General features: G+C 55.4%; 1 protein-coding gene across 2 annotated transcripts; it reads right to left on the minus strand.

Moving 5' to 3' along the window:
• Positions 1-100: 100 nt before the first annotated feature.
• LOC115391843 (uncharacterized) lies at positions 101-14863 on the minus strand. Of its 2 annotated transcripts, none has more exons than XM_030096234.1 (13): positions 14339-14863; positions 9210-9303; positions 9046-9133; positions 6576-6903; positions 6338-6431; positions 6179-6266; positions 5191-5560; positions 4971-5064; positions 4795-4882; positions 3917-4208; positions 2767-2860; positions 2559-2646; positions 101-1362 (listed from the first exon to the last, which is right to left on the minus strand). In XM_030096234.1, exons 1-13 carry the CDS (start codon positions 14388-14390, stop codon positions 793-795), a joined length of 2340 nt encoding a protein of 779 aa, XP_029952094.1. In that variant the 5' UTR covers positions 14391-14863; the 3' UTR covers positions 101-792. The 2 variants fall into 2 exon arrangements, with proteins under 2 accessions (XP_029952094.1, XP_029952095.1); XM_030096235.1 differs by having other exon boundaries at positions 5191-5509; positions 14339-14862.
• Positions 14864-15355: the final 492 nt, after the last annotated feature.

Raw genomic sequence — 15355 nt, forward strand, 5'->3', positions numbered from 1 at the left:
TGACTGGTCTCAGTGAAGCTCCATTGGATTTGCATCGTGCTGTAACCATAGCAACGTGTGTGGAGGATGACTGTTCAGATGAAGGGTTGTCAGGTTTTCACCGTGAGAGAAAAAACGAAAGGACTTTTATTTTTTAATATTCAGCTTCAAGAATGAAGTTTAAAAAAATGAAGAATTCAGCTTTGTTCCTTGCAGGCTCGGGTTTTCCTCCTGGTCTGCAGCCGGCGAAAGGTTCACGTTCTGAAACTGGACGATAAATACTGACGCTGAAGGAAACAGGAAATGACCTCATCTTCAACAAACTGACCTCCAGGTGGCGCCGTGGCAGGAAGGTTCACTTCCTGGGTCCCGGTGGCGGGAGCCTGGGAGGAGGAACCATGTCTGGAGGAACTCCTCCACATAGATATACAAGAGTAGACCGCCAGACCCGGAGCAGTCAGAACCCAGAGTGGTCCGGGGGCGGGCGCTCAGCAGCCCCACCTGGAGGTCAGACCTGGTAAGCACAAGGCGTCTGTCTCCATTTCAAATGAGGGCAGAAGAACCAATCCAGAGTTTCTGTGTGGACAGCGCCGGAGACGAGAGCGTCTCCACCGCAGGACATCTGGCCAGGCACGACGTCGCCCCCTGCTGTCCAGTCCAGGACCGGCGGCTGGACCGAGAGGCACCGGGTCAGCGTCCACCGCCCTCCTCCTGGGGGGACGGTCCACTGCCCTCCTGGGGGGGGACGGTCCACCGCCCTCCTCCTGGGGGGACGGTCCACTGCCCTCCTGGGGGGGGGTCGGTCCACGCCCCCTACAGAAGGGTGCTGAGGTGTCCAGGGTGACCTACAGAGTTCAGCATCAGGGCCCTCTGGTCCAGCACCTCACGGTCCCGGCCCAGCGCCACCTGGTCCTGCTCCACCAGGGCCCGGTCCCGCTCCAGCGCCGCCCGCTCCCGCTCCAGCCACAGCCTCTCGGCCTGCAGCGCCGCCCGGTCCCTGTCCAGCGCCGCCCGGTCCCTGTCCACCGCCGCCCGGTCCCTGTCCAGCGCCGCCCGGTCCCTGTCCAGCGCCGCCCGGTCCCGCTCCAGCGCGTCCCACTGGCGCTCCAGGTCTCCCAGGGGCCCGTCGCTCGGCTCTGCCGCGTCGCCGCCGCCGAACGGCTCCGGGCCGTAGTCCGAGGGGGGCGGAGGGGGAGGCGCGGGGCGGGGCCGGTGTTTGGGGGTGCGGTCGGGGGCGTGGTCGTCGTCCTGGGTGACGGGGGTGAGGAGGGGGGCGCTGCTCGCCAGGCGACCCTCCATGGCTTCATTCATCAGCTGGAACCACGGCCAGGAGGAGGCGCCGTCCGCAACACTCTCCATCCCAACGGGGGGATACTTCAGATCCTGGGGGGGGGGCAGGGGAGGAGGAGGACGGTGAGGTCAAAGTTCACATGGCAACGATTTCAACTGAAAACTCAAACTGGAACCAGGAGATAAGATGAAGAGCCGAGAGCCCGAAGATGAATACTGGAGATCCCGGATCTGCCCCGGATGCCTGATCTGCCAAATCTGCCCGCGATGTCAGATCTGCCCGAGATGCCGGATCTCCCGGAATGCCGGATCTCCCGGAATGCCGGATCTGCCCGGGATGTCAGATCTGCCCGAGATGCCGGATCTGTCCCGGATCTGTCCGGGATGTCAAATCTGCAAGGGATGCTGGATCCACAAGTGATGCCAGATCCGTCCGGGATGCCGGATCTGCCCGGGATGCCGGATCTGTAAGGGATACCAGATCCGCAAGAGACGCCAGGGCCACAAGGGATGCCAGATCTGTCCGAGATGCCGGATCTGTCCCGGATCTGTCCCAGATCTGTCCGGGATACGGGATCTGTCTGGGGTCCTGCTCCGACAGCAGCAAAGAAGCAGGGATAGCTATATCGTAAGATTACAAAATCACACAGGAAATGCAGCATCTGGTGAAATGTCACACTGTTGTTACCATGGTTACAGGCATCAACAGTCACAGACAGAAGCTTAGTGTCACAACAGGCGCCACTCCCTGAATTAGTGGGTCATTAATGGGCACTGCTTCCATCCCGGGTCAGTCGGCTGCTCGTTGAAGGTTTTTATCGATGGTGTTTAATCGCGTTTACTACTTTAGCAATTCGCCTCCAGTGGAAAAACGCCAGAGTGAAAGCCGAGCGCTGCGCCTGTTGAAGCATGACGGAGCTTTAGGGCTTTATGCTAACTGTCTGAGGCTAATGGCCTGGGGCTAACAGAATCAAATTACCTGTCCCTTTAAGAGCAGGGCCCCTGTCCCTTTAAGCGCTGGGTACCCGTCTCAAAAGACCAAAGTGTTTCTCTCAGTGAGAGAAAATGAAAACTGTGGAGAACAGTGTTCCGTCAGAGGGAGAACCCTTCTAGAGAACCCCCCAAGAGAACCCCCCTAGAGAACCCTTCTAGAGAACCCTTCTAGAGAACCCCCCTAGAGAACCCTCCTAGAGAACCCCCCTAGAGAACCCCCCTAGAGAACCCTCCTATAGAGAACCCCCCTAGAGAACCCTCCTATAGAGAACCCCCCTAGAGAACCAGCAGTCTACCTTGTATCTTCTCTTCAGGTTGTCCCACTTCTTTGCCATCTGGTAGGTGGAGATCTTCCCCTGCAGGCCCAGCTCCTTCAGGATGGCTCTGAGGAGGTAGGACATGGGGCGTTAGTGCCGCGGCGCCCCCTGCAGGCCACTTGGTGAACCACAGCTCACCACAGCGCCCCCTGCAGGCCACTCAGTGGACCACAGTTCCCAGACTCACCTCCAGGCCGCCTTGGCAGCGTTTCTCCTCCCGGTGAAAAGCGGCTCGTTGGCAGCTCGGAGTTTGATCATCATCCGAGTGTCCTGATCAGTCACTGAGAGACAACCGAGAGGAGACAACAGTCAGACAACTGAGAGGAGACAACAGTCAGACAACCGAGAGGAGACAACAGTCAGACAACCGAGAGGAGACAACAGTCAGACAACCGAGAGGAGACAACAGAGAGGAGACAACAGTCAGACAAGCGAGAGGAGACAACAGTCAGACAAGCGAGAGGAGACAACAGTCAGACAACCGAGAGGAGACAACAGTCAGACAAGCGAGAGGAGACAACAGTCAGACAAGCGAGAGGAGACAACAGTCAGACAACCGAGAGGAGACAACAGTCAGACAAGCGAGAGGAGACAACAGTCAGACAAGCGAGAGGAGACAACAGTCAGACAAGCGAGAGGAGACAACAGAGAGGAGACAACAGTCAGACAACCGAGAGGAGACAACAGTCAGACAAGCGAGAGGAGACAACAGTCAGACAAGCGAGAGGAGACAACAGTCAGACAACCGAGAGGAGACAACAGTCAGACAAGCGAGAGGAGACAACAGTCAGACAAGCGAGAGGAGACAACAGTCAGACAAGCGAGAGGAGACAACAGTCAGACAAGCGAGAGGAGACAACAGTCAGACAAGCGAGAGGAGACAACAGTCAGACAACCGAGAGGAGACAACAGAGAGGAGACAACAGTCAGACAAGCGAGAGGAGACAACAGTCAGACAAGCGAGAGGAGACAACAGTCAGACAACCGAGAGGAGACAACAGTCAGACAAGCGAGAGGAGGCAAGAGTCAGACAAGCGAGAGGAGACAACAGTCAGACAAGCGAGAGGAGACAACAGAGAGGAGACAACAGTCAGACAACCGAGAGGAGACAACAGTCAGACAACCGAGAGGAGACAACAGTCAGACAAGCGAGAGGAGACAACAGTCAGACAAGCGAGAGGAGACAACAGTCAGACAAGCGAGAGGAGACAACAGTCAGACAAGCGAGAGGAGACAACAGTCAGACAAGCGAGAGGAGACAACAGTCAGACAAGCGAGAGGAGACGCCAGATGCTGTCAGACGTCGTGGACGTCCGCCCCGCTCGGCGGTGTCTCACTCTTGTAGCTGAGGTCGCACGGCGTGCCGCTCTCCTCCCCGCCGGCGTCCATGTAGGTGACGGCGCCGTCGTCTCCGCCCGCCGCGCTGTCCGGCTCCGACGCGCCGCTCCGCTCCGCCAGCAGGGGGTCCCTGTCGCCCAGCGGGCCGTCCTCCTCGCCGCTCCACACCGGCGCCACCCGGGGGGCCTTTCCCGCCAGGCGGCCCTCCAGGGCGTCGCTCATCAGCTGGAACCAGGGCCAGGAGGCGGGGCTAGTCTGAGCCTCCATCCCCCGAGGAGGGAACTTCAGGTCCTGCACACACACACACACACACACACACACACACACACACACACACACACACACACACACACGTGTTTTAAGTGAAAACATCGTCTCACATTTACACTGCAGCATTCTGAAATCTGTCTGTTTCCATGGAAACAGCAGATCACGGAAAACAATGAGGTCATCATGTCAGGCCAAAAGTCACTGACTGGGACCAGAACCAGGACCTAGTCCAGGAGAGTCTGGACCAGGACCAGAACCAGAACCAGGACCTAGTCCAGGAGAGTCTGGACCAGGACCAGAACCAGGACCTAGTCCAGGAGAGTCTGGACCAGGACCAGAACCAGAACCAGGACCTAGTCCAGGAGAGTCTGGACCAGGACCAGAACCAGGACCTAGTCCAGGAGAGTCTGGACCAGGACCAGAACCAGGACCTAGTCCAGGAGAGTCTGGACCAGGACCAGAACCAGGACCTAGTCCAGGAGTAGAGCTTCAGAAAAGCTGCGTTACCGCCCGTTTCCATGGAGACAGTCGAAGTGTTTCCCTGGTACATTTGGAGCTCCGTTGCCATGGAAACAGACGGCTCCGGGCCTCAGTGGAGGATCAGTACCTTGAACTTGGTCTTCAGGTTGTCCCACTTCTTGGCCACCTGGTCTGGGGTGATCTTCCCCGTGAGTCCGAGCTCCTTAACAATCCCTCTGTGGACACACACACACACACACACACACACACACTGAAGCTGTGCGGTTGTGTCTCTGGTGTGTTGGTGTGTGTGCGGCTCCTCACCTCCAGGCCGGTTTCGCCGTGTTCCTCCTGCCGGTGAAGAGCGCCTCGTTGGCGGCTCGGAGCTCGATGAGCCTCCGGGTGTCGTCCTCCGTCACTGCGAGACACACACACACACACACACACACACACACACACACACACACACACACACACACACACACACACACACCCCGTTAGCGAGCGCCAGGTGTCAGGCTGACTGTTGAAGCGTGTTTCTCACGTTTGTAGGTGTAGTCGGCGATCCTCTGCAGCTCCCCCAGCGCCGCCGCCGCCGCCGCCCCGCCGCTCTTGTCCTCGCCGTCCACCAGCAGGTCCATCTCCGACTCGGTCAGAAACTCCGCCATGCCCCCCCGGCTGCGCCGCGCCCGCTTCCTGGGCGCCGGCGACGGCGGCTCGCAGTCGTCGTCCTCGTCCTCCACCACGGGCGTGAGGACGGGCGCGGCGCCGGCCAGCCGGCCCTCCATGGCGTCGTTCATCCGGTAGAACCAGGGCCAGGAGGCGGGGTTGGTCTCCACGCCGCGAGCGGGGAACTTCAGCTCCTGCAGGGGGCGACGCCCGGGGTTTACCACGTGGCAGTTTGGACCTGATGCCTGTGACGTGGTAGTTTGAACCCGATGTTTCTAACGTCTCAGTTTGCGCCTGACGCCTGTAGCGTGTTAGCCTGGTAGACCAGCCCCGCCCACTCCACATCCACATTTGGATTTAGTAGCTGGGGGGTCTGGGGACAAGCCAATAGAAAGAGAGTGCGGCTCGGCCATGAAACGGTTGAGCCAATCAGCGTTGCCGCTTTTTGTTTTCAAAATTTTTTTTGCGAATTCCGGCGGCTAAACCGGAAGTGACGCTATCGCTGCGCGTAGCGGAGATGACGGACTTTAACTTTAACCATCGTCTGAAAGCTGCAGTCAGTAAAGTTACAGCCGAAATACCAAGTACTGCAACAATCCAGCAGAGCCAGAGTCTGGCCGGGAGAGGTTTTCTTTGCGTGTAGAGAAGCTAAAGCTAATGAGCTAACGCTTAGAGAAGCTAACGCATTTTGATGACGTATTTGTTTTGAAGCGCTGATTGGCTGAAGTACCTGTCAGTCAGAGGAGGAACCGACGCCCCCTGCAGGGAGTTTGTATTGGCTTGTCCCCAGACCCCCCAGCTACTAAATCCACATGTGGATGTGGAGTGGGCGGGGCAGGTTCTCCAGGCTAGTGGCGTCTCACCTTGTACCTCCTCTTCATGTTGTCCCACTTCTTGGCCAGCTGGTCGGTGGTCAGTTTGCCCTGGAGGCCCAGCTCATACAGGATGGCTCTGCGCACAGTCAGCTGCTGTTAGAGCCTCGTCCTCCGGGGGGCGGCAGCGAGCCTCCCGGTGTGTCTCACCTCCAGGCCGGCTTGGCCGAGTTCTTCCTGCCGGTGAACAGAACCTCGTTGGCGGCTCGGAGCTTGATCATCCTCTCCGTCTCCGGCTCGGTCACTGTGGAGGAGAACATGGGTCAGAACCTCCTCCTCCTGCTCTTCCTCCTCCACCTCCTCCTCCTCCTCCTCCTCCTCCTCCTCCACCTCCTCCTCCTCCACCTCCTCCTCCTCCTCCTCCACCTCCTCCTCCTCCTCCACCTACTCTTGTAGGAGCACTCGCTCATCCTCCTCCAGCCCATGGGGATCCCCTCGGTGGGCGGGGCCTCGGCGTGCCCCGCCCCCGCGTCCGCCGCCAGCGTGTCCTCCATCTCCGTCTTGATGAGGAACTCCAGGATGTCGGTGCTCTCCTGGCCGTGGCCGGGCGGCGCGTCGCCGTGGTGACCGGCGTTGCCGGGGGCGACCTCGGGGCTCAGCACCATGCTGCTGCTGTACAGCCGGCCCTGCATCGCCTCGTCCATGATGTGGAACCAGGGCCAGGACTCCACCGCAGAGCCCAGCTGCTCCTGACCCTGGTACGGCTGCTTCAGGTCCTGGAAGGAAGGAACCAGGGTCACACTGGACCCCAGACCATAGAGCATCTTCCTCCTCTGACACCAGATTATACAGCATCTTCCTCCTCTAACATCAGATTATAGAGCATCTTCCTCCTCTAACACCAGATTATAGAGCATCTTCCTCCTCTGACACCAGATTATAGAGCATCTTCCTCCTCTAACACCAGATTATAGAGCATCTTCCTCCTCTAACACCAGATTATACAGCATCTTCCTCCTCTAACATCAGATTATAGAGCATCTTCCTCCTCTAACACCAGATTATAGAGCATCTTCCTCCTCTAACACCAGATTATACAGCATCTTCCTCCTCTAACATCAGATTATAGAGCATCTTCCTCCTCTAACACCAGATTATAGATCGTCTTCCTCCTCTGACACCAGATTATAGAGCATCTTCCTCCTCTAACACCAGATTATAGAGCATCTTCCTCCTCTAACACCAGATTATAGAGCATCTTCCTCCTCTAACACCAGATTATACAGCATCTTCCTCCTCTAACATCAGATTATAGAGCATCTTCCTCCTCTAACACCAGATTATAGAGCATCTTCCTCCTCTAACACCAGATTATAGAGCGTCTTCCTCCTCTAACACCAGATTATAGAGCATCTTCCTCCTCTAACACCAGATTATAGATCATCTTCCTCCTCTAACACCAGATTATAGAGCGTCTTCCTCCTCTAACACCAGATTATAGAGCGTCTTCCTCCTCTAACACCACATTATAGATCGTCTTCCTCCTCTGACACCAGATTATAGAGCATCTTCCTCCTCTAACACCAGATTATAGAGCATCTTCCTCCTCTAACACCAGATTATAGAGCATCTTCCTCCTCTAACATCAGATTATAGAGCATCTTCCTCCTCTAACATCAGATTATAGAGCGTCTTCCTCCTCTGACACCAGATTATAGAGCATCTTCCTCCTCTAACACCAGATTATACAGCATCTTCCTCCTCTAACACCAGATTATAGAGCATCTTCCTCCTCTAACATCAGATTATAGAGCATCTTCCTCCTCTAACATCAGATTATAGAGCGTCTTCCTCCTCTGACACCAGATTATAGAGCATCTTCCTCCTCTAACATCAGATTATAGAGCGTCTTCCTCCTCTGACACCAGATTATAGAGCATCTTCCTCCTCTAACATCAGATTAAAGAGCATCTTCCTCCTCTAACATCAGATTATAGAGCGTCTTCCTCCTCTGACACCAGATTATAGAGCATCTTCCTCCTCTAACATCAGATTATAGAGCATCTTCCTCCTCTAACATCAGATTATAGAGCATCTTCCTCCTCTAACATCAGATTATAGAGCGTCTTCCTCCTCTAACATCAGATTATAGAGCGTCTTCCTCCTCTAACATCAGATTATAGAGCGTCTTCCTCCTCTGACACCAGATTATACAGCATCTTCCTCCTCTAACATCAGATTATAGAGCGTCTTCCTCCTCTGACACCAGATTATAGAGCATCTTCCTCCTCTAACATCAGATTATAGAGCATCTTCCTCCTCTAACATCAGATTATAGAGCGTCTTCCTCCTCTAACACCAGATTATACAGCATCTTCCTCCTCTAACATCAGATTATAGAGCGTCTTCCTCCTCTGACACCAGATTATAGAGCATCTTCCTCCTCTAACATCAGATTATAGAGCATCTTCCTCCTCTAACATCAGATTATAGAGCGTCTTCCTCCTCTAACATCAGATTATAGAGCATCTTCCTCCTCTGACTTCACTAATTTCAAGGGAAAACGTTCCTTCATTTCTGTTTCCACGTCTCAGAATCAGCTGAACTCTGAAAACCGTGTAGTTTTCATGTTCCTCCACTAGATGGTGCTGTTTGTTTTTGTAATGAAACCGACACACAGAGAACCACACACTCTGAACATGAGAACCCTGGAGAACACAGACATTCACGTAGACAGAACACCAGGCTGGAGCGTTATTCTGGTCACTGTCAACTCTAGAACCACCAAGTCCAGGAAAACCTGAACCTGAACCAGGACCAGGACCAGGATTCCTGTGGTCCACATGGAGACGGAGCCTGACTGTTCCCAGAACCGTTCTGGTGGAACTAGACCCTGAACCGGAGCCGGGAGACGGAACCTTGTACTTGGAGCGCAGGTTGTCCCACTTCTTGGCGATCTGGTCGGCGGTCAGCTTCCCCTCCAGACCCAGTCCTCTCAGGATGGTGCTGGGACAGACACAGCAGAGAACCGGGTCAGCGGACCCGGCGGAACCGGCACCGGGCCCCGCGGCGGGCCGCTCACCTCCAGGCGATCTTGGCCGAGTTCCTCTTCCCGGTGAACAGGGCTTCGTTGGAGGCTCGGAACTCGATCAGACGCTTCACGTCCTCCTCGGTCACTGCACAGGTCAGAGGTCAGAGGTCACAGGTCAGGCAGAACAGAGGGATCTGTGCTGATTCCATCAGAAGGATCCATCCTGACGCAGACTGTTCAGAGTCCCAGGGGGGAACCACATCCAGGGTTCTCAAACTCACAACCGGGTCTCCCTGTTCTCCCTGATCCAACCAGCTGATCGTACCGAGGCCATGACCAGACCAGGTGGAACCTCCATGAGGCTCCGGTGTGTTGAAGCAGGGAGAACGTGGAGAACGTGGAGAATGTGCAGGGCTGTGGTCTTCCAGGACCTGAGCTTGAGAACCCTGTTCTAGACAGACGCTGCACCAGGACCCGGGTCTCTGCAGAACCTCCAGGATTACCAGGACCCGGGTCTCTGCAGAACCTCTGTGTTCTCTTCTGTAGCTGAACTGGTTTCTCAGATCCAGATCCAGGTGCAGTTCCTGATGTCACTTCCTGCTTCGCCGTGACGACACAGGAAATGACGTCACCATGGCGACGCGGGAAATGACGTCACTGTGGCGACGCGGGAACAGGGTTTCCACCAGACCTTTTCAGTCCAGGCGCCCGGACAACGGAGAGGAGCAAAAAACTGTCTGACAGTCGAACACCGGCAGCGTTATCAGCATTAGCAGCATTAGCAGCATTAGCCGTTTGCAGCGTTAGCAGCATTAGCAGCATTAGCCGTTAGCAGCATTAGCCGTTAGCAGCGTTAGCAGCATTAGCCGTTAGCAGCGTTAGCCGTTAGCAGCATTAGCCGTTAGCAGCGTTAGCAGCATTAGCAGCGTTAGCCGTTAGCAGCATTAGCCGTTAGCAGCGTTAGCAGCATTAGCAGCGTTAGCCGTTAGCAGCATTAGCCGTTAGCAGCGTTAGCAGCGACACCACACACTCCCCCCAGCCAAACTTTTTTCCTGCAGGAAACACTGAGGAATGGTGCGTTCACACTGGACGCGTCGCGGGCGTCGTCGACGCTTGGGACGCCTCGAAGCCGACGCTTGGTCACAAAGCTCGCGACGCTCTTGACGCGCGTCAGTTTATTTGCGCGCCGGAGGCTGATTTCTGTTTCCAGCTATGGCGGATCGCATCAGGAGAGCGGGGGCACATGACGACGTTACATGGACGGGATTAGAACGTCGGGACGATCTCAGAAACCAGGAAGACGGTTCAATCGTCTATAGAGCTCATTCTATGTGCTTTAGTTCTATGCAGAAGCAGCGACGCCACACTTTGGCTCCCTCTAGCGGCGGGGATGTGTAACGACTAGGGATGGGACGGGATCTCGTGTCACGAAATCTCACGAGATTGAAATGCCGCGAGATTTCTTGTCCATGCGTTGAATATTGAGTACGTTTACATGCAGGCAGTGACCCCCTAACTGGAATATTGACGGAGTAACACATTACACGGCGCACAGCCACGTGAACACGGGCCAAAACCCCAACATGCTCACATTCATATTCAAAAACCCGGTCGAAAGGGACATGAAATACTGTTCTGCCATGTTCTATCTGCAAGGAATCTCGGTCTGTTGAGTACAGGAGCTACTTGTGATCCAGTTTAATTGATACGACGTAAAGAAAATGTGTGGAAACGATGGTTCAGTCCTTCTCTTTTACTGAAGAAACGCTGCATCCATCATTGAACAGGTGACCACGTCTTCCGGCTCTCACTGTTTTCTAACAACATGCAGCCTGCAGCCCTTCTTCTTCTGTGGTGTCTGTGTGAAATAAGGTTGAACATGCAAACAGCACCCCTGGTGGCATGAAGTGCAAATGCAGCCGTGGCGTCGTCTGTGGCCGCGGTCTGGATGGAGAGATCGCTGATCATGTAAACATTAAAATCTCGTCTCGTCTCGTGGACTCAGTCTTATGAGACATCTCGTCTCGTGGAATTTGTGTCTCGTCCCACCCCCAGTAGCGACAGTCTAGTCCTCCATTACGAAACGAGCCCATTTTGAGAAAACGAATTCTGGAATAAAACATCGTCCTGCAGTCGGGTCAACACAGTAACCGCCTGCAGAGACGGCATCCAGAACCGAGTGCCGCCGGCCAAACCCACCGGAGAACCGGCAAACCCACCAGAGAACCGGCAAACCCACCGGAGAACCAACAAACCAACCGGAGAACCAACAAACCAACCGGAGAACCAACAAACCAACCGGAGAACCGGCAAACCCACCAGAGAACCGGCAAACCCACCGGAGAACCAACAAACCAACCGGAGAACCAACAAACCAACCGGAGAACCAACAAACCAACCGGAGAACCGGCAAACCCACCGGAGAACCGGCAAACCCACCAGAGAACCGGTAAACCAACCGGAGAACCGGCAAACCCACCGGAGAACCAACAAACCAACCGGAGAACCAACAAACCAACCGGAGAACCAACAAACCAACCGGAGAACCGGCAAACCCACCGGAGAACCGGCAAACCCACCAGAGAACCGGCAAACCCACCGGAGAACCAACAAACCAACCGGAGAACCAACAAACCAACCGGAGAACCAACAAACCAACCGGAGAACCGGCAAACCCACCGGAGAACCGGCAAACCCACCAGAGAACCGGTAAACCAACCGGAGAACCGGCAAACCCACCGGAGAACCAACAAACCAACCGGAGAACCAACAAACCAACCGGAGAACCAACAAACCAACCGGAGAACCGGCAAACCCACCGGAGAACCGGCAAACCCACCAGAGAACCGGTAAACCAACCGGAGAACCAACAAACCAACCGGAGAACCAACAAACCCACCGGAGAACCGGCAAACCCACCGGAGAACCGGCAAACCCACCGGAGAACCGGCAAACCAACCGGAGAACCGGCAAACCCACCGGAGAACCGACACACAGCAGCGGAGGCCGTTAGCGTCGAGCTAACAAAGCCGCGGTAACGGTCCTTTAACAGGGACTCTTCCCAGCAGACCTGCTCAGACCAGCTGACCCGGGTTCCAAGTCCTGCCGTAGTTCTCTCCAGCACCAATTCCGCCGCAGAGCCTCGTTTAGGTCCGACGGTTCCCGACGTCCTCGACCGGAGGCGCCGCGATGCCGCGCTCCAACCCGGGGCTCGGCGCCGGGCCGAGGGCCGCTCTGCAGCGCCCTCCGATGGACACGGAGAACCAAACACCCGGACCGCCTGCCGGGCTTTGGCCAGACCGGACCTGGACATCGGTGACTGAACCAGAAATACATACATACATACATCACAGGCAGACATCGGGCCGAAGACGCTTCAACAGCAGCAGCTGCTGACGAGATGAAACATATTAAAATGTTTATTTCAGAAACAAAAACCTCAGTGGTGTAGTCGTAGACGTTTTATCAAAATCTCTCCTGAATGAACTAAGAGCACAGAAAAGCGATTTATTGTTGTCTATGATGTAATAAAGTATTTTATTAAAATAACTCTAGAGTACTCTGGGGAGAACGCAGTAGTTTATTACTTTGGTCTTTGATTTAAAAAAGTTATTGAAATGTTTAATGTCCAGGTTTTGACACTGCAGCCTCAGAACAAAGACAGTTGGGACGGTTCCGCCTCGCTCCGGACCGACGTTCTCCAGACCTCTGCTGGCTCAAACGCTCTGCCGTCCTCCAGAAGACAGTCCCACAGACCCCCCAGAACTGGATCCGACTCCAGCCGCATCAAAAACTCTCCGAACTGCCGGGACCCAGAAAGTCCACGTCCCCGGTCCTGAAGCCGACCAGAGACCGGGCAGCAGGACAGCGGTGTGAAGGAGTCCTCTGTCCACCGAGAGACGATGCGAGCGTCTCCCATGAGGACAGACCGATACGTGGGCATCGGCCGGGACACGCCTGGACTCACCCACTGATTTTTCCCAGGCAGGCGCTCCACGGGCAGCTCCATCAGTACCGGTAAACGCAGTACTCCAGCCCTTTCAATGATGTCTAAATATTCGTTTTATTTTATTTTGCAGGCATTATTTGAATAATTAAAAGCACCAAACACTTTTTGTTCGTTTTAAAGTGTTCTGTGTAAAGTTGAACAAAGCTGTTCAGTAAATATTTCTAATTCTAAGCGAGAGTCAGGAACATCTGTCGTCACGGTGTCGTTTTCTGGTATAAACCGAGGAACAGAAGCAGCTTCGCCCCAAACATCGGCTCCAGAAAACCCGCGGTCCGGAACCGGCCAGCGGTCCGGAACCGGCCGGCGGTCCAGAACCGGCCGGCGGTCCGGAACCGGCCGGCGGTCCGGAACCGGCCGGCGGTCCGGAAGGCGAGGGAAAGAAACAGTACGGGCCCCGAAAAACCAGATGGGTCTGTCTGTCCCCGGTGTCCCCAGTGTCCCCGGTGTCCCCAGTGTCCCCGGTGTCCCCCAGTGTCCCCGGTGTCCTACGTCCAGCCAGTCCTGCACCTCCTCAAGCCGGATGCTGAGGACACCATGAAGACAGCTGTCATAAACCACCTCAGAGGACCACCAGGACCCACCACCGCTGTCCTGCTGGACGCCGCACCGCGTCTGGATCCCCGGTTCAAATCCCAACACGTCCGGTCCCCGACTCCAGAGAGGCAGACGGGGAACCGAACCGGGCCACTGTGAGACCAGGTCCGGCTTCCTGCTGACCAGCTGAGACCGTTGTGCCGTTGTGATGCTGCAGGAGCTCTGAGGCTGCTGGTCTCTCCGGGTCCAGAGCTTCAGTTCAATCCCGTCTGCTCTGAATTGTTGGGTTTTCAATACGCTGTTCCAGTGTTCAGCTGTTCTCCTGCTGTTCTCCACTTTTCATGTTTGTGTTCGTTTCACATTTTGATAATAAAAACTACTATTTGATTTAAAACCTGTTTGTTTGGCTGAAACTGTTTTTTCCTTTCAGGGTCTGACAGGTTCACATTTTACAGGTTTTATGTTTAATATTGAAAAAAACGGTCAAACGGAAAAATTAGTCCAGAAAAATCTAAATAAAAAAAAGAATCGTGATGAAATCGTGATTTTGATTTTAACTTTGGTTTGGCGTCAGTAACTTTTGCACACAAAGTAACTTTGGCTCAGAGTAACGACCACAGCAGCAGCAGGGACTCACTCTTGTAGCAGCTCTCTGGGAACGGAGGCAGCGGGACGCCCGCCGGGTCCATGCTGGTCCGGGAGGAGAGGGGGGTCCGGGGGTCCGGGGGTCACCGGGAGGACCGGGGTCACCGGGGCGCCCCGTGCCACGGGGCGGGGCTGCTGGCTCCGGTCTGCGGTTCAGCGGCTGCGCTCCGCCCGGGGCTCCGCTCCTCCACCCATCGGGAGCCGCAGGGAGAGAGACCGGGTGGCGGCGCCGCCTGCCCGGGGCCGCCCGCCTCCCTCCGGCCGGCCGCGCGCCCGTTAGCTCGGGCGGCTAGCCCCGGACAGCACGCCGACGCGGGGCCGTTAGCTCGGGCCGAGGGCCGCGGCCGCCGGCCGGGGGCGCTGCGTGGGGTCGGGGCGGAGGCGGGAGGCGGGCGGCGGGAGGCTGGGGCCGGTACCGGGGCCGGTACCGGAGCGAGACCGCATCCTGTCTGCAGCTCCACCGGAGGGTGCGCTCGATACCCGCACCGGGCCTGCCCGGAACCACGTGACCGGCGGCTGGCGGGGCGGCCGCTTTGAGGATCAAACCGCTTCAGTTTTTACCGCAATAAACCGAAACAGGCGGGGTTTCTTCAAAAGGCGGATTCTGTTTGTTTTACTTTGTAACGGATTAGTTTTTGCTGACGGATTCTGCTTCCTGCCGTCAGTCTGTTTTATTAAAAACTCCAAAGTGTTTTATTCAGTCTGCAGAGATCAGCTGGTCCAAGCAGACAGGTTACTGTTTGATTATTCTGTATTTTGATATCTTGATCGTTCGTGATCAGTAATGCAAGAAAAGTACCCCAGAGTAATCAGATTACATCCCTGGAGTCAAGAAATCCCCTCAGAGTAATCAGATTACATCCCTGGAGTCAAGAAATCCCCTCAGAGTAATCAGATTACATCCCTGGAGTCAAGAAATCCCTCAGAGTAATCAGATTACATCCCTGGAGTCAAGAAATCCCCTCAGAGTAATCAGATTACATCCCTGGAGTCAAGAAATCCCCTCAGA

This window comes from Salarias fasciatus, chromosome 7 (genome assembly GCF_902148845.1).
Source record: "Salarias fasciatus chromosome 7, fSalaFa1.1, whole genome shotgun sequence".
In the NCBI taxonomy this organism is placed as follows: Eukaryota; Metazoa; Chordata; class Actinopteri; order Blenniiformes; family Blenniidae; genus Salarias; species Salarias fasciatus.

Excerpts from the sequence above, each read along its gene's own strand:
- LOC115391843 (XM_030096234.1), bottom strand. The coding sequence starts at position 14,390 with ATGGACCCGGCGGGCGTCCCGCTGCCTCCGTTCCCAGAGAGCTGCTAC. Across the intron at positions 6,267-6,337 it reads TCGGCCAAGCCGGCCTGGAG|AGCCATCCTGTATGAGCTGG; the intron begins GTGAGACACACC and ends GACTGTGCGCAG. Across the intron at positions 2,861-3,916 it reads GTGCGACCTCAGCTACAAGA|TGACTGATCAGGACACTCGG; the intron begins GTGAGACACCGC and ends GTTGTCTCTCAG.